General features: G+C 40.4%; 2 protein-coding genes across 3 annotated transcripts; one reads left to right on the top strand and one right to left on the bottom strand.

Moving 5' to 3' along the window:
* Positions 1-10177: 10177 nt before the first annotated feature.
* Positions 10178-15786, top strand: coq4 (coenzyme Q4 homolog (S. cerevisiae)). Of its 2 annotated transcripts, none has more exons than XM_010877847.4 (7): positions 10178-10317; positions 12353-12505; positions 13224-13320; positions 14333-14435; positions 14526-14655; positions 14745-14838; positions 15277-15786. In XM_010877847.4, exons 1-7 carry the CDS (start codon positions 10245-10247, stop codon positions 15467-15469), a joined length of 843 nt encoding a protein of 280 aa, XP_010876149.1. In that variant the 5' UTR covers positions 10178-10244; the 3' UTR covers positions 15470-15786. The 2 variants fall into 2 exon arrangements, with proteins under 2 accessions (XP_010876149.1, XP_019909090.1); XM_020053531.3 differs by lacking the exon at positions 10178-10317 and adding an exon at positions 10345-10811.
* Positions 15787-17399: 1613 nt separating this feature from the next.
* bspry (B-box and SPRY domain containing) lies at positions 17400-25170 on the bottom strand. The gene is made up of 6 exons (XM_013137153.3): positions 24496-25170; positions 20478-20579; positions 20117-20347; positions 19462-19487; positions 19191-19315; positions 17400-19026 (listed from the first exon to the last, which is right to left on the bottom strand). Exons 1-6 carry the CDS (start codon positions 24886-24888, stop codon positions 18491-18493), a joined length of 1413 nt encoding a protein of 470 aa, XP_012992607.2. The 5' UTR covers positions 24889-25170; the 3' UTR covers positions 17400-18490.
* Between the last annotated feature and the right edge of the window lie 877 nt (positions 25171-26047).

The raw sequence follows: 26047 nt of genomic DNA, 5'->3' as shown, positions 1-26047 counted from the left end.
TAACTACAGATATATTTCTCCCCATTTTTTTCACCACTTCCTCTATATGTCTTGACCACAACAAAGTACAGTCTAATGTTACCCCAAGAAGCTTTATTTCATGTACCTGCTCAACAGCAACATTATTTGGTACCAAATCCAACATGGGCCTTGTTTTTAATGAAAATTTTGTTCCAAATAAAATACTTTTAGTCTTGGCTATATTTAAGACAAGTTTATTATCAGTAACCCAATTGGATACCATCTGCAACTCTTGGTTGAGAGCTGCAGTAATGTTTTCTAAAGCTAGTGCAGGCACAAAAAGTGTTACATCATCCGCATACTTAGAAATTGCTTATATAGTTTCTATTGTTATGACTTTTTTGCAATTATTTGTGCTTTATATATTTCTTAATGCCATCTGTGTAGATGTCGCATGCCATGTCACAAGAATTTCACTGTTTAGAATGACTATGTTATTCAGTGCATCTGGAAAAATAAAAATACTTATTCAACTACTCAACTACTCTATAGAAGGACAGTTTTATTGCATCGTGGCTAACATAATAGCAAGCACAACAATTTTCATCTGTGCTAACATAATTGCAAAAGGGTTTTCTAATGATCAATAAAAAATTATAAACTTGGATTAGCAAATAAAGTGCTATTGGAACACAGGACTGATGGCTGCTGATAATAGGCCACTCTCTGCCTGAAGATATTCCATTAAAAAACAGCCGTTTGCAGCTGCAATATTCATTTACAACATTAAAAATGTCAACACAAGATTCTAATCAATTTGATGTTATTTTGGACTAAAAATGCTTTTCTTTTGAAAACAAGGACATTTATAAGGGACTCCAAACTTATGAACAATATTGTGTATACCAGATACATTTAAAATGGCTATTTCATTCAAACTTTTCACTCCTGTTACTTTTATTCAGTCCTGTTACCCTTCATATGAATGTGGGTGAATTGATTTCCTGCCTGTTGGGCCCTGTCCGGGGCCTCCCCCGGGTAGGGCCACAGTGTCACCGGACCCCCCCCCGTCTCAGTTCCAAGGTGTTACGCTGCAATATTATTGTGCTGGGGGATATGAGGAATGCACTACTAACTTTTCTCAGTCTCCTCCAGTTTTAAATTGAGGTCCCGGTCCACACCTGCGGAATACCTGGGTTGGGGGGCCCGTTGCTGTCCCTGTCCTTGTCCACCTGGTCATACTTCTGACCTAGTCTAAAATGGATTTAGCCCAGAGAAATTTTTTTATTATTCCAATTGGACTCTTAATATCTCACCCGGCACAGCCAGAAGAGGATTGGTCACCCCTCTGAGCCTGGGTCCTCTCTAGGTTTCTTCCTAAAATTCGACCTTCTTAGGGAGTTTTTCCTAGCCACTGAAATTCAACACTACTGCTGTTTGCTCCTTGGGGTTTAAGGCCGGGTGTCTCTGTAAAGCACTTTGTGACAACTGCTGTTGTAAAAAGGGCTTTATAAATAAATTTGATTTATATGAATATCAGGACTGAAAGTAACAGGACTTTTTTAGTAATAGGAGTTTTTAGCATAACATTCGCAAATACATGAAATGTAGCCACGTCTTTTTTTTCACCGGAAGGCAAAAAAGCTAGATACAACTTTCTAGTAGACACTGGAGGCGCGGCAAGATGGCGAGCTGGGCGCACATGTTTTGCTGAGCTCTGGCAGACATTTTTCAATTTATAATATAATGCCGCTTTGTAACGAATCAGTCTCAGAAATGTAAGTGACCAGACACGTTACTATTGCGGTGTTTCGGTTCTTTTGATTCACAAAAAAAATATAGTAAACTTTGACAGGAAAATGGCGCACTCAGCAAGCAAAACCCAAAACGAACTCATGGACACGGATCCCAATTACGGTCGAGAGAACCCAAGGGAAAAGCGACGGGACGCTTCTCACATTACTCCAACCAAAACTCCTCAAAAAAAGGTGAAGCCAGATGACTCTGAAATATCCAATGTAGCTTTGCTCCAGGCGATTAACTCATCCTTAACAGTGAGATTCGATTCTCAAGATAAAAAGCTTGAGGACATTGCAGACAAAATAAGTCAAAACAGCATCATGATTGCAAACCTCTCCAAATCAGTAGAGTTTAATGCTGCAGAGATTAAGGAATACAAGCAAAAATATGCCATCTTGGAAAAAAAACGCATTCCTTGAGAAGTCTAATGAGGAGTTAAGGTTGAAAACGTCCGAGCTGGAGCGTTATAAGCGGAGATGGGATTAAAGGAATGAAAGAGCAGGCTGACGAGGAGGCACGGAAAGAGGTAACTGCACTTTCTGGGGCCTAAGCCCCTCATCTGGCACAGAAGCTGGAAGATGTCGTTGACTCGGTTCACCGGGTTGGAAAAAAGGAGAGTGGAAGACATAGTCAAATGATTGTTCAGTTCAACATGCGTAAATATAGAGATGAATTCTGGAAGATTACGAAGAACTCGCAGCTGTGCACTGAACGTGGAATCAGATTCGCAGAGGATCTGTCAGCAGAGGATCGGAGTGCTTGTGCAGCTCTTTGGCCGCTCATCCAGGAAGCCAGAAGCACCAGAAAGAAGGCATACTATCGCGGTTCTTTTGGGTACATCGACGGCCGTTTAATCTCGACTACAAATCAAAGTGTGGGCTGATTAATGCCATGGAATAATAAAGAGGCTGTAAGTTGTAAGAACTGAATATGAAACTTATCTGCCAGAGCATCAGTTAATTTTGTGTTAAATTCTAAATTACTAGAGATATTCAATCCCCAAAAGAGATTATCTATCTATAGCGTTTTATTAATACTATTTTTCTTGTTCTATGTTTTTACATAATAGTTGCATTTCTTTTCTTTCATTAAATGTTAGGGGTCTGAGAGATGGTACAAAAAGAAAAGCTAAATTTCTGTTTTGTAAAGAAAGAAAAGCTCAATGTGTTCTCTTGCAGGAAACTCATTCAATTGGCAGTGATTGTACTTTTTGGTCTAATCAGTGGGGTGAACAAATTTGATTTGCTCATGGAACAACTCGCTCAGCAGGTGTTGCTTTTTTGTTTAACAATTTCCCTGGGAAAATTGTTGAGTCAAGATCTAGTTTGGATGGACATTGGTTATTTTGCATTCAAAAAATTGAACAGTGTTACATTGTGTTAGCAAATGTGTATGGTTATAACAATTTAGCCCAAAACAACTCTTTAATTTCAGAAATTTCTATAATATTAGAGGAAATGAAAACAAAATATGTTACGGATTTTATTATATTGGGTGGTGATTTGAATATGGTGTACGATGAGTGGTTAGACAGGTCACCAACTAGATATAATATAAATCATTACAATTCGTTATTATTAGACTTTTGTGATAATTACGGTTTAATAGATCCCTGGCGTGAGTCAAACCCCTATCTAAGACAATTTTCTTGGTTCAAACCTGATGCTTCTTCCAAGTCCCGAATTTATTTTTGGTTAATTTACTCATAGCTTTTTACTTTATCAAACTATATCTAGTATATCGGCAGCTCCCCTAACAGATCACTGTTCCATTGAATTGATGATATATCATAAAAACAAATCTTTCAGTAACAAGGGTTATTGGAAGTTTAATTCTAAACTTCTCGGAAATGAAGATTATATGAAATTGGTTAAGGATACAGTTTTAAATATTGTAAATGATAATAGCCTGGTTTCATGGATCAGTAAATGGGAATTCTTTAAATACAAAATTCGGCAGTTGTCTATATCTTATAGTAAACAGCTAAACAAATCGTATGCTTTAAAAGAGAACTCTATTATTAAGGAGATTCATGAATGTTCTAACAAATCAAGTTTAGGGGAGGATGATAAATCAAGGTTGTTGTTTTTGCAATCACAATTGGATGAAATCTATATGAGAAAAGCTAAGGGAGGATTTATCAGATCGAGAGCTAAATTGATGGAAAAAGGGGAAAACGCTTATTTCTGTAAGTTAGAAAAAAGGAGGCAAGACAGAAACTCTATTAAAACTCTAATTATTAATGGGGCAGAGTGTTCTAACTCACAAATAAAAGCCAAAGAAGTCGCTAACTTCTATAAAGATTTATACTCTTCATCCTCTGCAGTATTAGACCCTAACTCCCTGTTTGAAAAAATTGGAGAATTTGTCCCTCATATAGATGAACAATTAAAAATGACATGTGATGCAGATGTAACAATTGAAGATCTTGATTCTGCCGTTATGTGTCTGGCTTTGGATAAATCACCAGGCCCATATGGTATTACATCTAATTTTTATCGTAATTTTTGGGACTTATTAAGGGAATTTCTTTTTGCAGCTTTTCAGGAAATTACGAAAACCTTAATTTTGCCTAATTCAACGAAACAAGGCCTGATCACGCTCATTCCCAAACCAGGGAAAGACTCTCGACAAGACTTATCTTGTTGGATAATTTGCGACCTATAACTTTACTAAACAATGACTACAAATTACAAACCCACATATATAATAATCGCTTAAAACTTGATTTACCCAAAATTATTGGGGAGACACAAACTGGATTTATTAGAGGCTGTTCAATACATAACAATATTCAACTGGTTTTGGACTTGCTGGAGTATAATCAAGAAATAGAGGATGATGGTGTTATTTTATTTTTCGATTTTTTTAATGCTTTCGATATGTTGGAACATTCATTTATCTTTAAATCTTTGAAAATGTATGGGTTTGGTGATATTTTTTGTAATATTATTCAGTTATTCTACACATTCAATATTATTCAGTTTATTCTGGCTACTGAGATGTTGGCTCTCCTAATTAAAAACTCAAATATTGAAAAATTAAACGTGTTTGGACAGGAAATTATACTTAGTCGATTGGCTGACGATACGACACTATTTTTAAAAGGTCTTGACCAGGTTCCTAAAGTGATTGAGATAGTTAACCATTTTTCTAAATTCTCAGGTTTAAAGCTCAATATTGGCAAATGTGAAATTATTACCATACATGATTGCCCTCTTACAATTGCATATAATATTCCGATCAAGTCAGGTGTAAAATATCTAGGAATAAATATTAAATAAGTCATGATGGAACAGCAAAATGTCTGGAATAGATGGAATGAATGCAGAGGCAGACTTGATGCATGGATGCAAAGAGATCTGTCTATCTTTGGAAGGATTTACTTAACTAAAATGGAAAGTCCCTCTAGGTGTATTTATCCTGCATCTTGTTTCTCTATTTCTAATAGAGCTATAAAGACCATTAATCAAACTAATTTTAATTTTATGTGGAGAAAACGTGTGCACTATATAAAAAAGGCGCAACTTATACAAGATTATGAAAATGGTGGTTTACAAGCCCTTGACTTCTATTGTATAAATGGTATGTTGAAGATAAAATTGCTAAAAAAATGTATGACAAATGAAACTAGTTTTTTAGAAAATTAGGTGGAATACATTTTCTGCTGAGAAGTGATTTCACTGTTTCCAGACTGCCAATCAAATTATCTTCCTTTCACCAGCAGATTTTATTATATTGGAAGTTATTGTATAGCCAAAACTTTTCTCCACATAGAATCCCTATATGGAACAATAGGTTTATTGTTCCTAGATACAAGTCTCTATGTATTCTTGATTGGTTTGAAAAAGGTATTTGGTCGGTTCTTCATTTAATGGATAAAGATGGGAGATTGTCAACGTATAGAGACTTTTGTACAAAATATAACTTACAATGTGGTCGCAAACAGTTTGAGCGTGTCCTAAATGCCATTCCAAAATATTTTATACATTTTGTACAAAACGACTCAGGTTGATGCTTCCCAACAAACTTATTTGCTCTTGTTTTAATTCTGTATTATTTCCGACACTTCTGTATAATTACTATGTTTTCCAAGCTTATGATAAACCCTCTGTAAAAAATTACGAACACAGTATATTAGCTTTCCAGTGGCTCCTAAAGCTAAGGAAACTCATTTTAAAATCTTCAATGGGGTGTACCCGTCAAGTGAATTTTTAAGACAACGTTTTAATTTTGGAGAAAATGCCTGCATCTTTTGTCAAATCGACATAGAGACTACTGATCTTTTTTTTTTTTCTTGTATTTTTTCAAATATTTTTGGGGAAAATATGTCTTATTGGTTGGAATCAAGGATTCATTCATTGCCTACTTTTAATTGGAAACATATTATGTTTGGAATATTATTAGATGATAAAAGAAATCATTTTGTTATTAATGTAATGTTGATTCTGGGTACATTTATCCATAAATGTAAATGTATGAAGACGAAACCTTATTTTTCTGTGTTTAAAAGAGATTTTATTTGTAATTTCTTTCCATCGTTGGAATGTATGGAAAGTAAAAAGGCCCCAAAATGTGTTGGACTAGTAAGAGATCTTGATCTGTTAGAAGAGTAAAGACCCCCTCTTATATATATATTTCTTTTCTATCTTTTTTTATTTTATTTTATTATTTTTAATTTTTTCATGATTATTTATTTAATTTATTTAATTGATATGTGCCTTGCTTACTACGCAGTTATTTGTATTTTCCAATGCCATTGTAGATGTATTTTCTGTTTGTTGCTCTGTTCTTGGTGTTCTCAATGAAAAAAATAAAAAAAACTTTCTAGTAGACACTTCATAGAAGTCCATCCATCCATCATCTTCCGCTTATCCGGGGCCGGGTCGCGGGGGCAGCAGTCTAAGCAGGGATGCCCAGACTTCCCTCTCCCCAGACACTTCCTCTAGCTCTTCCGGGGGGACACCGAGGCGTTCCCAGGCCAGCCGGGAGACATAGTCCCTCCAGCGTGTCCTAGGTCTTCCCCGGGGTCTCCTCCCGGTGGGACGGGACCGGAACACCTTCCCAGGAAGGCGTTCCAGAGGCATCCGAAAAAGATGCCCAAGCCACCTCAGCTGACCCCTCTCGATGTGGAGGAGCAGCGGCTCTACTCTGAGCTCCTCCCGGGTGACCGAGCTTCTCACCCTATCTCTAAGGGATCGCCTGGCCACCCTGCGGAGAAAGCTCATTTCGGCCGCCTGTATCCGGGATCTTGTCCTTTCGGTCATGACCCAAAGCTCATGACCATAGGTGAGAGTAGGAACGTAGATTGACTGGTAAATCGAGAGCTTCGCCTTGCGGCTCAGCTCTTTCTTCACCACGACAGACCGATACATCGACTGCATTACTGCAGAAGCTGCACCGATCCGTCTGTCAATCTCCCGTTCCATCCTTCCCTCACTCGTGAACAAGACCCCTAGATACTTAAACTCCTCCACTTGAGGCAGGCACTGTCCACCAACCTGAAGTGGGCAAGCCACCCTTTTCCGACTGAGGACCATGGCCTCGGATTTGGAGGTACTGATTTTCATCCCCACCGCTTCACACTCGGCTGCAAACCGTCCCAGTGCATGCTGAAGGTCCTGGTTAGAAGGGGCCAACACGACAACATCATCTGCAAAGAGCAGAGACGAAATTGTGTGTTCCCCAAACCTGACACCCTCCGGCCCCTGGCTGCGCCTAGAAATTCGGTCCATAAAAATTACTAACAGAACCGGTGACAAAGGGCTGCCCTGCCGGAGTCCAACATGCACTGGAAACAAGTCTGACTTACTGCCGGCAATGCGGACCAAGCTCCTGCTTCGGTTGTACAGGGATTAAAGGGAAGCTCCTGCTTCGGTTGTATTTTTATACTTCATAGAAGTATAAAAATGTATTATAATGTATTTAAACAAAATATTAAGGTGGCCAATAATTGGACACGATGGCCGATAATAGGGGTTAATATTTTATTCACTAACCAACTACTGAAAATATAAATGTCCCATTAATGACATGCTAGCTAACATTTGTATGTCACTAATATTCATCAACAGCAACACAGCTGCAAAACTGTGCACTTTTCCCAGATTCATGCTTGTTTGGGTTTGAAGTTAACATATTGCAAACCGGAAGGGAGATCCAGTGGTTAAATGTTTCTTTTTTCTTTATGATACATTTTTAATTACCTTATTCAGAGATGAATGGGCTAATGGCTAAATCTGTTTTAGAAATAATTCAGAATGATTCTGCGAAATCTCGCTTAGAAACAGAATATACTGTATGTAGATCAGAGGTTCCCAAACTAGGGTTTGCGACCCCATATGGGGTCACTTGATATGAAAATGACGTCGGGGGAGAATGTTTTAAAATGGACACTCAAAGTCTAAAATAAAAAAATAATAATTATATAATATTTCTTCACATGGTTGGGGTCACAAGATTTTATTTATATCGAAATGGGGTCGTCGGCACACAATTTTTTGGGAACCCCTAATGTAGATTTACATTAACTATAAACCATAGTTGACAAAAGTATTTTTTGGCTTCATAGTACAGCTGTTTTTGTGACTTTTGTTGGTGTTGGATGGATATAGACAGAGTGAACTTCAATTTCTATATTTAGATTTTAGTCATATTAGATCAGTATCTAACACAAACTAAATTGTGTCACAGAGGCTCTCCACACTCTCCAACTCCATGGTGGTCCCCTCACAGAGCGCAAAGAACTTTGGTGTGACACTCGAAGTGACACTCCGGGCATGTCATTCTCTGCAAACATCAAAGCAGTGACTCGCTCTTGTAGATTAATGTTGTACAACATCCGCAAAACACTCTCCCTACCTTACACAGGAAGCAGCTCAGGTTCTGATCCAGTCACTCATCTGGATTATTGCAACGCATTGTGGCTGGGCTCCCCACTTGTGCCATCATGCACCCTGCAACTTATCCAGAATGCTGCAGACCGTCTTGTGTTCAACCTTCCCAAATCCACCCCTCTCCGTTGGCTTCTGGTAGAAGCTTGCATCTGCTAAAAGACCATGATGCTTGGACATGGTGCAGTAAAGGGAACTGCACCTCCCTACCTGCAGGCTATGGATTAATTGCACACCTATACATTCCACTTGTATATACATATACTTAATACTTGTACATTTTTTGCACTCTGTTTGTACTTATGGTTAGATGCAAACTGCATTGCGTTGTACTGTACTTATACTGTTCAGTCAAAAATAAAGTAGAATTGTATCTAATCTAATGTGTTACAAAAAGGATTCAAATATCACATTTTGCAATTCTAGAGGTAATCAAGAAGGGCATGCTTTAAAGTGTCCGACAGAGGTCAGAGAGACTGCAGTGGCCAAAGTGAGGATTGAGTAGTGCATTTCCTATACAGAAGCAGTTAAAAGGGTGGAGATTAGTGATCATGAAGTATGTGAGGTGAGGAAAGGCCTTTATTGAGGTTTACTTTCCACCATCAGTACCTAGATGTACATGTGAAGAACGTGAACTTTATGGCCTTAGGTGGTTAACGACTACCAAAGTAAAGATGTCAAAGAAGATGGGCATTATCGTAGCAGAATGATTTCTTGTATTGGAGGATTTCACTGCAAAGGAGATTTATGGACTTTTGACATAAACAGTAGCTCACACCAGGATTTAGATAAAAATGATTTGACATGTTATTTTGAATCCACACAGCCTCCTGATTATTTGCTATAGTTAAATTACTGCAGCACATTCAACAGTTTTTTGTGCTATGAGGCCAATTGTAGTGATCTCCATTCTGGCCGATGGTATGGGAAGAGTAAAAAGACAGCAACAATTACAATTACAAAGTGCCCCATGATATGGCACCATATTTTGACTCTAAACACTTATGATTATGCCTTAGAATACATTTATTGCGGCACATTGAATAGTTGTTTATGTATATATTTCACTAAACATTTCATAAGCAGTGACTTGTATTGGCTGAATTTATTTGACTTTGGAACATGTTTTAAAATTCTAAAGAAAATCTAATTACAAATGTCCCTTAAATATGAACAAATATGCATAATTGCCCATGTTTAGACAGTATTTATTATTTGGTCATATATGAAACTTGAGGTCCTTTATTTTGAAATATTCCAAAAGTCTGTGACCTGGAAGTACCTTTTTAATATCGCTAGGTTTCGATCACAACTAGATATTATTCACTAACCATATCTGTCACACTTACAGCGTTAATGTACAATCGTATATGCATGCCTCATCTGGGTGTGTACAACAAAAGTAAAAAATTCACATGATGCTACCACTCGGTTTCAACTTGATGAATACGTTAGATTAATCAAACGCATGCGGCACGCTCTACAACTGCCTGTGCAAAAAAGCTGCTAGGCATGCACAGTTCCCCAATAAATTAGAGAACTTCCGGTGTACCAGAGCTCATTGACGTTGTAGGTGTGACCGTAACTAGCATGGCACTTTTACGTGGCGTTCTTACTATTTCAAGACAAGGACAGACTAATCGGGTTTCTTTTGTTCACGAAGGTATGCGTGAGTGGTTTGCACTCTCTGTGTATGATAGTACAGTAATGTCGGGGGACAAAATCCCCCTCCGTCTTAAAAGCAAGGTTGTTTACTGTAACTAATGTTTGGAAATTCAACTCTCGTTGGAGTCTTCCCCTATATTCTATTGGGCTGTTTCTACCCTAGTTTCGACCGCAACTAAAGTCAAAATATATTACTTATACATAGGTTTACAGAAAACTGAATAACATTGGAAATTGTTTGGGCTCGTCAAAAACGCGTTTTTGGATCAGGGCATCAGTGAGCTCCTGGACAGTCTGTGGCATTACTTGGTGGTGTCGAATTCTCCGATATATAACGTCCCAGAGGTTCTGAGTTGGATTCAGGTCTGGGGAACATGAGGGCCAGTCAATGGCATCAATGCCTTTGTCATCCAGGAAATGCCTACACAATCTGGCCACCTGAGGCTGGGCATTGTCCTACACCAGGAGGAACCCAGGGCCCACTGCACCAGCGTAAGTTTTAATGATGGGTCTGAGGATTTCATCCCGGTACCTAACAGCAGTCAGGGTACCGTTGGCTACCATATGGAGGTCTATGCGACCCTCCAAGGATATGCTTCCCCAGACCATCAATGACCCACCGCAAAACCGGTCATGCTGGATAATGTTGCAAGCAGCATAACATGTCTCCAGACTCTTTCACGTCTGTCCCGTGCTCAGTCTGAACCTGCTCTCATCTGTGAAGAGAGGCCAGTGGTGGACCTGTCAATTCTGGTGTTCTCTGGCAATTGCCAATCGAGCTGGACTGTGAGCACAGGTCCCACTAGAGGATGTTGGGCCCTCATGTCACCCTCATGGAGTCTGTTTCTGACATTTTGGTGAGAAACATGCACACCAGTAGCAGGCTAGTGGTTATTTTGTAGGGCTCTGGCAGTGCTCCTCCTGTTCCTCCCTGCGCAAAGGAGATACCGGCCCTGCTGCAGGTTAATGCCCTTCTATGGCCCTGTCCAGTTCTCCTTGTATAACGGCTCGTCTCCTGGTATCTCCTTCATGCTCTTGAGTCTGTACTGTGAGACATAGCAAACCTTCTTGCGGTGGCACATATGGATGTGCCATCCTGGTAGAGCGGGACTACCTGTGCAACCTGAATGGGCTGCAGGTACCGCCTCATTCTACCAGTAGTGACAAGGACACTAGCAAAACTAGGGAACAATCAGTCAGGAAGGATAAGGAGAGACCATTTGTCTGTTGCCACCCCCTGCAAAACCATTCCCTTTTTGGGGATTGTCTTGCTGTTGCTTCTCCAAATTGCACCTGTTGTCACTTTCATTTGCACCAAAACAGGAGACATTGATTCACAATCGCTTATGCTGCCTAACTGGACAGATTGATATCCCTGAAGTTGAATGGACTTTGTTGTACTGTGATGATTACGTGTTCACTTACTTTTTTGGAGCAGTGTAGTAATCCTTAACTAGAAGTCACTTGTTCTATTGCAATAAAGCTAGCCAAATATACCTGAACAGCTGTCCCATAACTTGAGAAAATGAGGGTATGCTGCATGACATATGGTGACATATCCATTACAAGTTAGACTTAAACCACTATGTAAAATAATTTCCATGTTAAATAAGTGGTGTGAAGTCATTTTTTTAGCGCTGAGGTCAATGAGCTTTTTTATATTAACACACAAAGACCCAAACAACATTTTGTTGGGTGGTATGCTATTAAGGGACTGCCATTTGATGTGTCATGTGATGTGACATGATTTTATGTATGTTTGTGTAATGTGTGCAGTGACCTTCAGTGTACAGTACAATTATTGCAGAAGAAATAAAAAATGGAATGGTCATGAAAAGACCCCAAATATTTCCTCATTTACTGTCAGATCGTTTAGGGAAAAACAAAATGATAAGTGCTGACTGTCATCAGACAATTGGAAACTTCCCCAGGCCCCATCTGAAAGTGATGTCCTTTGTAGGTGGGATGAATGACTGCTCCTGAGTTGAGTGTCCTGCAGTGTCACATCTGGTGCTGTTTGCTCTCCCCTGCAGTTGTGTGTGTCCGGCAGCAGCATAGTCATGTGGACTCTTCAGACAGCCAATATGACAGACTGTATCCAGGCCACATACCCACCAACCCCATTCAAAAAGTCCTACTGGCTGTGGGCTCCGGGGTGGCAGCCCTGCAAAACCCCTACAGACACGGTGAGAAGGATACCCACTTCGATTTGTCATACGTACTCAGTCATTTTTAAGCTCTAGGGACGTTTGACACGTCTCACTTCTGATAAACCAAGTCCTGGGTCTAGAAGGTTCTGTCTGATATTTTAGTAAATAAAGTTAACCTTTAAAAATAAGAAATACTGCTTCTGCTTAGCCCAAAATTGTTCAGATGAAACGGTCTTAATCACAAATTAGATGTGATTTGTTCAGCCATATTTGCTCTAAAGAAATTGAGGCTTGCCTCCACAAAGGTTGTGTATACTTATGCAACAACTATATTTTAGTTATTTGATTTAAAAATACATATTTTCACTTTGATATAAGGTACTCTGAATATATTGGCTGACATAAATTAGTGTATCCATAATCACTTTGGCATACCTTTCAGAATGCCTATTTGCGCGTGTGCTGTTTCCCTTCCCTTTTTGCCTTTCAAAAGTTTCATTAGTCATTAACTGATACCAGTAACTGATTTGTTTTTATGGTTTTCATGTACTGTGGAGTTAATAAGTTACCAGGTCAGGAAAGCACACAAACTTACTGCGTTGGCACTGCAGTTGTGCAATCATGTGGATAAAAATTCCTTGAAATTATAGAGTCTTTGACATTTTTTATTCAAATGGGTGGTACAGAAATTAAAAGTTTAGTCTTCACTGCATTATTTCACAAAAAATGTATGTAATTCGTGTTCCTCATGTAGACATGGTGGCAGTGTTGGGAGAGACTACAGGACACCAGGCCCTAACTGCGCTCCGGGACCGAATGAAAGGAGACCCTGAGGGTTGTACTGTTCTAACGTATGTCACATCCTGTATCACTCAATACTGGAGCTGCTCCCCAGGTAGCAGTCAGTTCTGGGCCCAAATCTGGCGCACATACAGCCCTTATCTTGAGTATCTGGCACAGTTCTGGCCCACATGCACCAACACTGGCTGGTGATGTACTGATGGCCCAGAACTGACTGCTACCTGGATCTCTACTCACTACGCCAATGACTCTGCCTTTGACAGTGCATTTTTCAAAGTACTGCAGTTTGCAGATGAAACCACTTAGGTCGCTCTTGTAACTGATGGCGATTAGTTCATGTACCATGTAGAGTTTGAGCCGCTGGTTTCCTGATGCTATCAAAATAACATGGAGCACAGACAAACTGTCGAGCTGGTCAGTGACTCCCCCCGCTTTTCTTCTCTTTTGAGATGAGGGCACAGCTGTTCCTTCTGCGGAAACATCGGTGTTTATAAGGAACTTTGTTGTAGCCATATCAAGGAAGCTCCTAACTGTCGACTGCTAATCAAACAGCTGCACCATTTCACTCTCCTACATCAAGATAGATGTATATATTGTTAGATGCAACTGTATTCTCTGTGTGTGCTCACCAACTGTAAATGAATGTGTAGAGTACACTGTTATGACTGATATTTCTTCATCCTATATGATCCCAATTTAACAAATAGTATAGGGCACACACAGCACCGGAAAGAATTAAGAGACCACTGCACCTTTTTCTTTCCTTTTTTGAGTGAGGAACAGAAGTGTTCAATTTGCTGTGGTCTCTTTCACCCTTCCTCACTAAAACCTTCCTTTTCGACTTTTTTGGAAAGGAAAAGTAAAAGGTGCAGTGGTCTCTTAATTTTGTCCGGAGCTGTAGATTTGTCCACTCAAGTCATTTTTATGTTGTCCGTCTCTTATGACGTCTGTCCCTACATGCACCTTTACATCGTCTAAAATTCTGGTTATGTGTAATGAAGACAATTGGAGAGTTGGGCGTAGCGTTGCCCGTTTTTTCACCTATTGTTACTGGTGTTTCAGAGAGCGACCACGCATCCGGCTGTCCACTTTGGATTTGTCCAAAATGGCCTCCCTTCCAGATAAATCCTTCGGGAGAGAGTACCTGCGCTTCCTTGAGGAAAATGTGAGTGGGTGTAGGACATGTATGCCTTTAAAGAGGAATTGAAGTGGTTCTTTTTCAGTCCTCATACCCTCTACTGTTTATATTTCTTAGAGGGTGACTCCTGACTCGAGGGCGGATGTGAAGTTTGTGGATAATGAAGAGCTGGCATACGTCATGCAGAGATACAGAGAGGTTCATGATTTACTGCACACCTTACTAGGCATGCCGACTAATTTGCTGGGTGAGTTTGGGGAAAGAGGTTTCGCTGTGGGTATTTGTATGACTTTTTATTTTTTACCACGTCGTTTCATTGTCATTCTCTCAACTCAGGTGAAGTGGCAGTGAAGTGGTTTGAGGCTGTCCAAACCGGCCTTCCCATGTGCTTCCTTGGGGCAGTCTTGGGACCTCTCCGTCTGTCTTCCAGGTGCGGCCCTCAGACTCTTCAGTGTCGGCTGTACCATTTCTTATTCTTTCTTTTCTTTGTTCAGAATGTTCCTGAATACACCCCAGGGTTAGACAGTGATATTTTCCCAATTATATTAACATAAATCTAGTGCTATACTTTCGCCTGTACACTGAGGACCTAGGGAAGAGTTGCAGGGGAGAAGATACCTAATTGAGAGAAGCAAAAAGAGTAGCTTGCTATGTTTCATTTGGTGATGCCCGGTCAAAAAAAAGTCTGCTATTTCCTTCCTGACTGAAAACAAAACCGCATGTTTATATATATATACTGAAAGCATCAAATTCTTTTTATTTGACTGTCATTTTTTTTCTTCCTGGAATACCTTTAATTAGTAACATCATAGTCTATTTGTTTTTGTTTAGTGATGTAATCTGATGTTTCCTTATGGCTTTTCCACAGTCGTCTTGGGCCCTTGGTGACGTCCCTGGGGCCGTGGGCTGTAAGGAATGGACGCCAAGCCCGCTGTGTCCTCAGCATCTTCTACGAGCGTCGCTGGGAGCAGAGCCTGGAGAACCTGAGACAGGAGCTCAACATTGAGCCGCCCCCCCTTACTGTCATGGCCACTATCCAGAAGGCCCCATCACAATCATAACACTGACCTCTAATGTCAGAATACACATTGTTCAACCACATTAAATAGAACGCTTTGGGGTGATGTCATACAGCAATTTCTGTATTTTAAACCCTTCATATAATTGTATTGACAGGAATACTTTGCAAGGAGATTTTGGAAATGTGAAGGAGGATGAATGTGGAAGGATTAAGATGTGTTACCTTGTTTAAATCTGAAACACAAATCAGGTCAAAGACTCAATTTTAACTGAAAACTAAAACCTTGGTGTCTCTGGTAAAGCTTTAAAAATGTGTCTCTGGAAAACGCTTTATTAAAAATGCTTTTTAAGAATATTACATATACATTTTAATGGTTTAGTCTTTAGTGGATGCTCTTATTCAAAGCAACTTATAGGAAGATTTTAAGAGAGCTAAGTGAAACAACCACACAGTGAGTTCTAATCAGTTAGAGGCAAAAGTAATTGTTGGAAAGAAACGTAAAACGTAAGCAAAGTTAAACAAAAATACAAATGAGATGGCGACAGTGGAACAATGTATTGTAGGTACTCTATGAAAAGGTGGGTATACGGATGGTTTCTGAAGAAACTGCTCTCCTACCTTATAGAGGAAGCTGCTTCTCTGCACCAGGGCAGAGAAAAGTCTTGACTGCACTGATTGGACAATGCTCTCTGTAAAGGAGCGGAAAGGCCAAGAGACTGCTAAACGAAGGGCCTGTGTATGCAGGTAGGGTTAGAGCATTGTCTGAAGGTATAGAGGAATCTCCTGTTGCTCCAAAGGCAGGAACCCTCGTAGCGGATATGAGCTTCAACTGGGTGCCGGTGGAGTGTTCGAAGAAGTGGGGTGACATAGTATAACTTCGAAAGTTTTGAACGTCAGGTGGGACGCTGTATTCTGAATAGGTTGCGTGGGTTTGGTTGGACACGCTGGGAGCACTACTAAGTGAGCTCTGTTAATCCACTGTGTCGTCTAGGGTCACGCAAAGGTTCTTTGCACTCTGAGAGGACACTGTTGACATGTAATCCATGACTGCCGTGTCCTGAGGTGGACAGGCCGTCCCATAGAAGAGCAGCTCAGTCTTGTCAAGATAAAGCTTGAGGCGATGGGCCGACATCAACCGCTAGGCACACATAAAAGGAGAAAAAAGCTGAGTATCATCTGCATAGCAGTGAGGATACAATAGCCAAGAGGCTTGGTGTACAGGGAAGGCGAGAGGACCTAGAATAGAGCCTTGGGGAACATGAGTAATAAGAGGCTCCACAGCAGACACTGATCCTCTCTACGTCACCTGTTAGGAGCAGCCTGCCAAGTAGGAAGAAATCCAAGAGCATGCAGTCTGAGAGGCCCAAATCCAAGAGGGTGGAATGTAGGAAGCATTCACAGTGTAGAGGGCAGTGGATAGATCAAGGAGGATAAGAAGAATGGAGAATACAGAGTTAACTTGTGCATTAAAAAAGCTTCTGTTATATAATGGATATGTGTATGTCTTAATACTGTAAAACAGGAATTCTTGATTTCAATGATCTAACTGGGTGTCTGTTCAACAATAGGTAATTGTCATTCAGGTGCTATATTAAATGAATTGAGGGATTGTTAGCTGAAGTGTGAAGGTCAGCAATGAGTGATCAAAAGGCCACAGGTTACAAAGTGGAAAATAATTTCCTTAAGAATATTTCAATGGTGATTCATTTTCAATGTAAAGATTTTCTACATGGCTTTTAAAAGTTTCAAGTGTATGTGTGTTTGCAGCATTTAGAAATATCTTAAAACCTGATTCTGGAACATCACTAACAGAACTTTAGACCAGCTATTAAACCTCGCACTGTTGAAATAATTTAATAATGCTTGCAGAAAATCAATTATTGTCTAACCTGTACCCCATCATCACTCAGTGCTGACCTTTACACTGTTTATTGTTCTCTCCTTACAGAAACACCGCCAGACTCACCATACCAACTTATTCACCATACAGTTTATTTATTTTTAGTGTTACAATATTTTTCAATGTTCTGTCTTGTCTTGCAAATAAAGGCTTTTGGCCAGGATGTCACTGAAAATAAAAATTGGGCCAAAATTAACTAACCCAGTTAAATAACAGTTTCATAAAATGAAAACATCTCAACCAAATGAAATTTGTCCCTTGACTCAAACAGTTAGGCTGCCCTCTCCTGGTCCCCTATGAACCTCAGTCAAATGTATGGCCGTAATCTTATGACTTTGACAATTTATTCATTTGGCACCCAGTGCAGATTGCCCTAACGTGAAACACGTGATATTGAGAAATCAGCAGGAATGCTAGTAAAATGGATTAACCCACTTTGAACAAATGAAAGCATTCTTTTGACATAGTAGTTGGTAGGGGGACAGGGGCAACATTGCCCCCTACTGTTCATTTTAGTATTTCTATTTTAATAATTTAGCAGAGCTTGCATCTAGAGCGACATCATGCCAATCCAACCCACAAGGCTGGTGTTGCAACACCATCTACTTTTAACTGGGCCACGTGGGACAGTGACATTGTGTCTCCTGTATTTAATCTTGCATTTGACTTAGTGAAAAGTTTTTGTCTTGTGATAGACCAGACCATCACAAATATTGAATACATATGACAGGAAGCACACTGCACCGTTCAGATCAACCGGTCCTGCACATGCAGTTAGCCAGGTTTCTTTCTACAAGGTAGGAAATGTCTCTTACATTCATCTCACATAACTGATTAGAACTAATAATCATAATACTACAATAAATATTAAGCTGAAAGAAATAGGGTCAGGGACATACTTCACTCCATAGGACTACAGTAAAATTGGATATAAAGACTTGTCTCATCAAAGAACTGAATGCATACCTTTCCTACGAAGATAAACATAAGGGTGTCAGTTTAGCCATATTGATTACATTCTAATTGTTTAGAAGTCAGTACATTTCATTTTAATTTAAGCATTAAGGAGCCCTTACAATGTCAATATCAACTCATATGACATTCCTTTTACTTTATGAAAGTATTACCCATCAACAGAGCTACAGGAGGTACATTCAGTGGTTAGTGCAGTATGGTAACACTGCGATCAGCCACAGCAAATGCAGGAAGCAATGGGGCACTGAAGACATGTCTGACTGAGTGCAACACGGCACTGGAGTCTGGGTCATAAAATACCAGAGTCTGACTGGGCCAGTCCACGAGCAGTCCTAGGATCTTGGGCTTGAGGACCACACGCAGGGGTGTATTCTTCCCCGCATGGCAGAAGGAGAAATCCCCATCATATTTGGAGAGTACCCATGACTGGGCATTGTAGCCCAGACGGGAGTCATTGCCCGAGCCCTTGCGCCCCATACTGGCGTAGCATACCCCCAATTTGAAAGCACCGCTCTCACCCACGTCCATCAGCCAGTTGTGGGTGCCAGAGGAGATGGTCAGTGTGCCCAGGGCATTGGGCCAGCAGTCAAAGCGGGCTGGGTTGTAGGGTGGGGACTGGCGTGAGCGCTTGGGCAGGAAGGTCAGAGTGCAAAGGTCTTCTGACACGGACAGCAGGGGGCTGACTGTGCGATCGTCGATGGTTAAATTTGCTGATCCGCAAGCTTAACGAATGGGGAAGAAAACAGTGTTAATCATTAATTAAGCACGTATTATCAGTTCAGACACCAGAGCAAAGTTATTCACAAGCCTAATGCTTAGCTGCAACTCCTTGAACAATGGCATGCTTAACCTGCAGAGGTTGGCTCTGTGTCATGATGATAGTTACCATTCGGACCCAGCAGTATGGCGCTGGCCCACAGGCCCCTCATCAGTTTACTGTCATTGCAGCCGGCCTTCAGTTTGAGCTGGTCAGTGTCATGAGGCTCGCCCACACCATCTGCCTCCTCGATCCTGAGACACACACACACAAAAACACACGCAAACACACATCCAGAGAGAGACACAATAGACAGCTCATGTGAATCTGGCCAATGAATAACACATGACTGCTTCACCAAGTGGTTTAGCAAAAATGCATGTCATCATAGAATATTTACCTTTCGGCTATTTCCTGTCCAGAGGTCTGAAACACGAGATTGTCAACAATCATTTACTGCAATCTTCTATTATCATTATTACCATCATACTGGTAGTCGTCATCATCATCCAGCTGTCTGTCTGTCTCTCCTGTCTCCCCTACTCACAGCTAGCTGTCTGTCTCTCTCTCCTGTCTCCCCTACTCACAGCCAGCTATCTCTCTCCTGTTTCTTCTACTCCCAGCCAGCTGTCTGTCTTTCTCTACAGTCTCCCTTACTCACAGCCAGCTGTCCGTCTCTCTCTCCTGTCTCCCCTACTCACAGCCAGCTGTCCGTCTCTCTCTCCTGTTTCTTCTACTCCCAGCCATCTGTCTGTCTTTCTCTCCAGTCTCCCCTACTCACAGCCAGCTGTCTATCTCTCTCTCCTGTCTCCCCTACTCACAGCCAGCTGTCTGTCTCTCTCTCCTGTCTCCCCTACTCACAGCCAGCTGTCTGTCTCTCTCTCCTGTCTCCCCTACTCACAGCTAGCTGTCTGTCTCTCTCCTGTCTCCCCTACTCACAGCTAGCTGTCTGTCTCTCTCCTGTCTCCCCTACTCACAGCTAGCTGTCTGTCTCTCTCCTGTCTCCCCTACTCACAGCTAGCTGTCTGACTCTCTCTCCTGTTTCTCCTACTCACAGCCAGCTGCATGTCCGGCGTGTTAGTGAGGGTGTGCACCAGGCGAGTGCGTGTCTGGGTCAGCAAAGCCAAAGCCTGGCCCCAGTGGGCTCTCTGAGTGAGAAGACACTGGTCCACTCTCTCCTCCTCTCTTTGAATGGCTTCCAGCAGCCTCTGCTCCTCCTCCTCCAGAGCCTCTCTCACCAGGCTGACCTGGGCCACCACTTGCTCCCGGGCCCGGCTTGCGTCAACCTATATAGATTCACAACAAAGATGTACAGTATGATGGAGTCCACAACATCTATGTGGTCTTACGATTCCAAGTCTCCGTATTGAAGGCAACCAGTGGCTAGGTTTGTGTGTCACAGAGACCATAACCCACCAGCAGGGCCCCCGCTCTTTTGGCAGTCAGGGTCTGGTTGATGAAGCGCTCAATGCGCTGGGCCTGCAGTTGCATTTTCTCACAGACGTCAACCAGCTGATTCTGTTCAGGACAACACGCACGCACACAACACACACAGACATTTTCAAATGTAAACCACAAATCAAATGAAATACAAGATTTGTTTCTACATAGTGAGGCGTCACACCCCCACGGACACAGAGCAGTGCCTCGCTAGCTGCTTCAACTCCACTTGATTTTATGCAGGCATGCAAAATGAAGGCCATGAGCTCAGCCTATCACCAAGGCCAAGACTCCTAAATATTGGTATTGCAAGCTTGCGCTGATAACCGGAGCTGTTCAGCCATAACATGAGGGGCGGTTATTTGTGCAGCCTGTCAGCAAAGGCAAGCTCCGTGAATTGTTCATAAAATGTTTAGAGTAATTTCAGAAGATGGGTCTTTTTCAATTTCGGCATTGAAGTAAATTGAGTTTCATTGCAAAAGGAAATGACAAATCAAATACACAGGGAAAGTTGGGTTAGTCCGTGGACAGCTGAGGGCTGGAGGTATGTTCGGGACATCTACAAACGTTTGTTTTAAAGGGAATAGTTGTGTATCAATGTAACCAGTCAGCAACAGTTACTGCGTGATTGAACCACGGACGTCTACAAATAGCTGTGTAGGTGTTGTTACTTCTTCCCCCCGATGACGGGGAAGTTGGTCATGTTCCTCGATGTACAGGTCCTTGTAAGAACAAGAACCATTCACTTCCTCCATCTCCATCTGTTTTGGGTCTGTGTCCGCCCACTGCAGGGGAAAACTGCAAACCATTGTACAGACTGCAGAAAGGCTGCCACCCGTTCCCCATTAGGGCACAGATGACTCCAGGGAAGAGTCCAGTAAAAATCCTAGCTGACCCTTCCCACCACAGTCACCACCTGTTCCAAGCAAGCTGTACAGGTCAGAAAAGTCTGAAAGATCCTGCCACCTAAACAGTTTATTTCCCCCATGTGGTAGGCCCAAGCAACTGGCCCCCAGAACCCTTCCCGGTCTCCACATTGTGTTGTGTTATAGAATGTTAAACTGATTTACCTCTAACATTCAGAAGACTCAAACAATTGTCTATTCCTCATTTTTCCCTTATCAAACAAGACTTGAACAGTATTAGCTAGTCCAGGGTAATTTAGGGTGGGGGTGTAGTACTGCAAGTGTCTATCTCAGGCGCTGAATAATTATGTAAAAAAAAAAGAAAATGACATTTTTTAAACTTAAAACATAGTATATACAGTTGTGCTCATAAGTTTGCATACCCTGGCAGAAATTGTGGAATAATTTATTTTGAAAATATGAATGATCATGCAATATTATATCCTTATATTTAAGGATAGTGATTATATGAAGCTATTTATTATCACATTGTTGTTTGGCTCCTTTTTAAATCATAAGGATAACAGAAATCTCCCAAATGGCCCTGATCAAAACTTTACATACCCTTGAATGTTTGGCCTTGTTACAGACACACAAGGTGACACACAGGTGGAAATGGCAATTAAAGGTGAATTTCCCACAAAAATGTGTGTCTGTGTATAAATAGTCAATGAGTTTGTTAGCTCTCACATGGATGCATTGAACAGGCAAGATACTGAGCCATGGGGAGCAGAAAATAACTGTCAACAGACCTGTGTAACAAGGTAATGGAACTATATAAAGATGGAAAAGGATATACAAAGATATCCAAATGCCATGCACATGCCAGTCAGTAATGTCCAATCACTTATTAAGAAGTGGAAAATTCGGGGATCTCTTGATACCAAACCAAGGTCAGGTAGACCAAGAAAGATTTCAGCCAAAACTGACAGAAGAATTGTTCAAGAATTGACCCTCCAGTGGTTACAGCAGAAAAAGGTGAAGGTTCTGGGGTGGCCATCAGTCTCCTGACCTTACAATCATCGAGCCACTCTGGGAAATCTCAAAAGTGCGGTTCATGCAAGACGACCAAAGTCTTTGCATGACCTGGAGGCATTTTGCCAAGATGAATGGGCAGCAATACCACCTGCAAGAATTCAGGGCCTCATAGACAACTATTACAAAAGACTGCATGCCATAGTTGATGCTAAAGGGGGCAGTATTAAGAACTAAGGGTATGCAGACATTTTAACAGGGGTCAGTTCATTTTTTTCCTTTGTTGCCATGTTATGTTTTATGATTGTGCCATTCTGTTATGACCTACAGTTGAATGTGAATCCCATAAGAAATAAAAGACATGTGTTTTGCCTGCTCACTCATGTTTATTTTTTACATTTTTTTTACAAATGGTACATGTATTACCAATTCTCCAAGGGTATGCAAACTTTTGAGCATAACTGTATGATAGTAGTTCAGTCAAAATCTTACATATGGCCTCTTTAATGGTAATAATTAAATAAATGAAAACATGTTTTTTGAGATTTGTGCCTTGTGTGTTCTTTGGTATGCCTCTACCAGCTTTACACACATGGATTTGGGCAGTTTCTTACGTTTAGATCCTCTCAAAGGCAGATTGAATCAGGAGTTGCAGTGAACTGTGACTCTTCAGGTCACCCCACAGATATTCAATAAGGTTCAAAGGTCGACTTTCCCCGGGTCACTCGAGGACATTATAGACTTGTCCTCTGCTCAAGGAGTCTTGGTGGTTCCAAACATCTGTCATTTCACAATGACATAGTCCCCTGTGCTCCTGGAAACTTTCAATGCGTAAGCAATTTTTTCCCCGATGTGCAATGCAATGTGGGACCTTACAGGTGTGTGCCTTTCCAATTCATGGATTCAACCATACCGTATGTGACACTGAAGAATACAGCACGGATTTTTGCCTCAATGTAAAGCACTAAATTGAGAAACATTTTCGGTAGAGAAGACTAATCACAGAGACATTATAATGGGTTAAGAAAACCCACTGACAAGCTAATTAAAACCCACTATTAGGCTATTGAAAACCAACTAATGAAAACGTCCTTAGCTTTTTCAACCTAAACAAATGCACCGGTATGCATGCTTTCTGTAAGCAAAGATGAGTGGAGAACAGGAGAAAATGAAGAGGGAACTGCAGCCGAGGACAATCGCCCCCTGTTCCCCAACAACACAATCAACTAAGTTAGGAATCGGGGGGCTTCCTCCATTGTTTGGATATGTTCTTTATTTAAAAAGTCGGACAACCAGCTAAAAACCAGTACTTAAATTCTAAGCCCTATCGCCAACCCTAGTCTTCACCACTCTTGTCCGTATAAATTATTATTTTTTTAAATTTCAATAAATTGGCACATATTTATAAAAGAATATCGATTTGTCACTATGGAGTATTGCGCCTAGATTGATGGAAATAACAAATTTAGTAATATCAGCTCTAAATTAAGTCAATAACAATTACCTCGTCCCCAGGCTATTGCGCAGAACGCAGACGAAGTTGGGCGGAAGTGTATTGGAACGAGATAAATAACAACAATAACAAAATGTAGAGAAAGTGAATTAAGGCGTCTAAAAACGTTCACAATACTTATACTGTAATCGTAATATTACCTGTAAATCCATAGGCTATATAATATATTCGCTGCTCATATCAAATTATGTTATATGCCTAGCATCCATTTGTATAGAATTGATGTAAACTTTCAATTCTGTCTTCCAGAATGCAAAAAATATTTCTGTTTATTTAATCTCCACTCCAGTCGCACAGGTAAGTGACGTCTGAATGGTGTGAGGCACGCACACGTTTGTTTTTCAATGGTTGTTGTAACTGTAAAAATGTATCTATCTTTTCTCTATTGCCTTAACCTTACCTCACACTCAGCCTAACTGTTTATCACTAACCCTCACTCCTAACGTTAGGTAAACGTATCCTGGTCTTATTCACTGTGACAAACAACCACATGAAGCATGAGCTGAAGCGTGATGTATTTACAGTTCCCAAACATGTATATGGCGTTACATTGTTTATTATATTGGGATTATTTATTTTGAGGGAAACTAGTGGCACTTACCCGGATTGCAGTCACTCTGCTTGCCAGGGGTGTTACCGTGTGGCCAACGCAGGATCCTACTATGGCACAATGTGAACATATTAGTTTTTGTTCAGAGCTGCAGAACCAGTCCAGGTCTGAATCATGCACCACGCAGAGTTCCGATTCACCTGAGAATATACCCGATTCTGAGTCAGATGTAGTCACAGCTAATGTATTAGCAGCCTTTCCAGAAATTCCGGAGACGTCCTTAGCTGAATTAGTTTCAATCTGAAGAGCATTCAACGCTGACAATATGGGCTGTTGTAAATCCATATTAAAGTCTTCCGAACTGTCTTTAGATTCCACTCCTGTGCTTGAGTGGTCCCATAAGGACACGGGTGTAAAATCACATGATTCTGGCTCCGCACTCATGGCACGTCAAGTACTAAAATAGCCTAATGTCGAAGTAGAAATAGCAATAAATGGCAACAGGTGGTTCAGTATCTACCGCAGTTATAACACAGGTGTATCAAGGTATGAACACGGAAGTAACATGCACACTAGACCAACCTCATTATAGACCGGTATAGATTGGTCAGAGCTGAAAATCAAGTTTAACCACTAGCTACAGCAACAGAGAAGTATTGGTGACAATGTTTCTCCTTTTTTTTGTTACCAGTGGTATGGAATACCAGGAATGACAGATCTCAGTAAAATGTTATTTGATGAGTAAATTATCTAAAATGATAGATAAATATGAAAAGGTGTTAAATCTTACTATAAGCCAACAAAATAAATAAAATATTTTACTCTTCCATTTGTCATTTACTCACCCTTTATGTTTTTCAACACCTCACTTTTACTATTTTCTCATATAACACAAGGGACACAAAATTTTAATATCTCATCAGGAAAATAGGAAATAAATTATTCGATTGTTCTAGGCCTGAGAAAATAGTTTGATTGCTTATAGAAGTGAAAGGAAATTACACTTTTTTATATTTAATTATCCTTTTAAATAATTTACATATCAAATAACCATTTACTGACATTTGGGAGTCCATAGTAGTGAGGCTGCAGGTATATTAACGTAATTTACCCACCATTATTATTTTATATTACAAATTTCTTACCAATGCAGGAAATTGCATTGGAAGTATAGGGAGATATAAATTCTATGGAAGATCAAAGGAGTCAAAATGAAATAAATATATAAATATTTTTTTCAACAAATATATTATTCGTAAGTGGGACATTATTATTCAATCTTTAATGTTTTAAGCTTTTAACTTTTCTAAATAATGGAATAATATAAAAAGTCTACACACCCCTGTTAAAATGCCAGGTTTTTTTTATGTAAAAGAATGAGACAAAGATACATCTTTTTTCACTTTTAATGTGACCTATAATGTAAACAATTCAATTGAAAAACATACTGAAATCTTCGAGGGGGAAAACCAATCACATTCAAACTCATGTTAAATAGAAATCATTACATATCTGCCATCATTTAAAGTAACTCTGATTAATCACAAATAAAGTTCAGCTATTCCAAAGCATTAGAGGGATCTCATTGTTGAAAGATATCAAT

Source organism: Esox lucius, chromosome 14, assembly GCF_011004845.1.
Source record: "Esox lucius isolate fEsoLuc1 chromosome 14, fEsoLuc1.pri, whole genome shotgun sequence".
Taxonomy (NCBI): domain Eukaryota; kingdom Metazoa; phylum Chordata; class Actinopteri; order Esociformes; family Esocidae; genus Esox; species Esox lucius.
The sequence above is the reverse complement of the archived record's forward strand: the minus strand, read 5'-3'. Positions and strand labels throughout refer to the sequence as shown.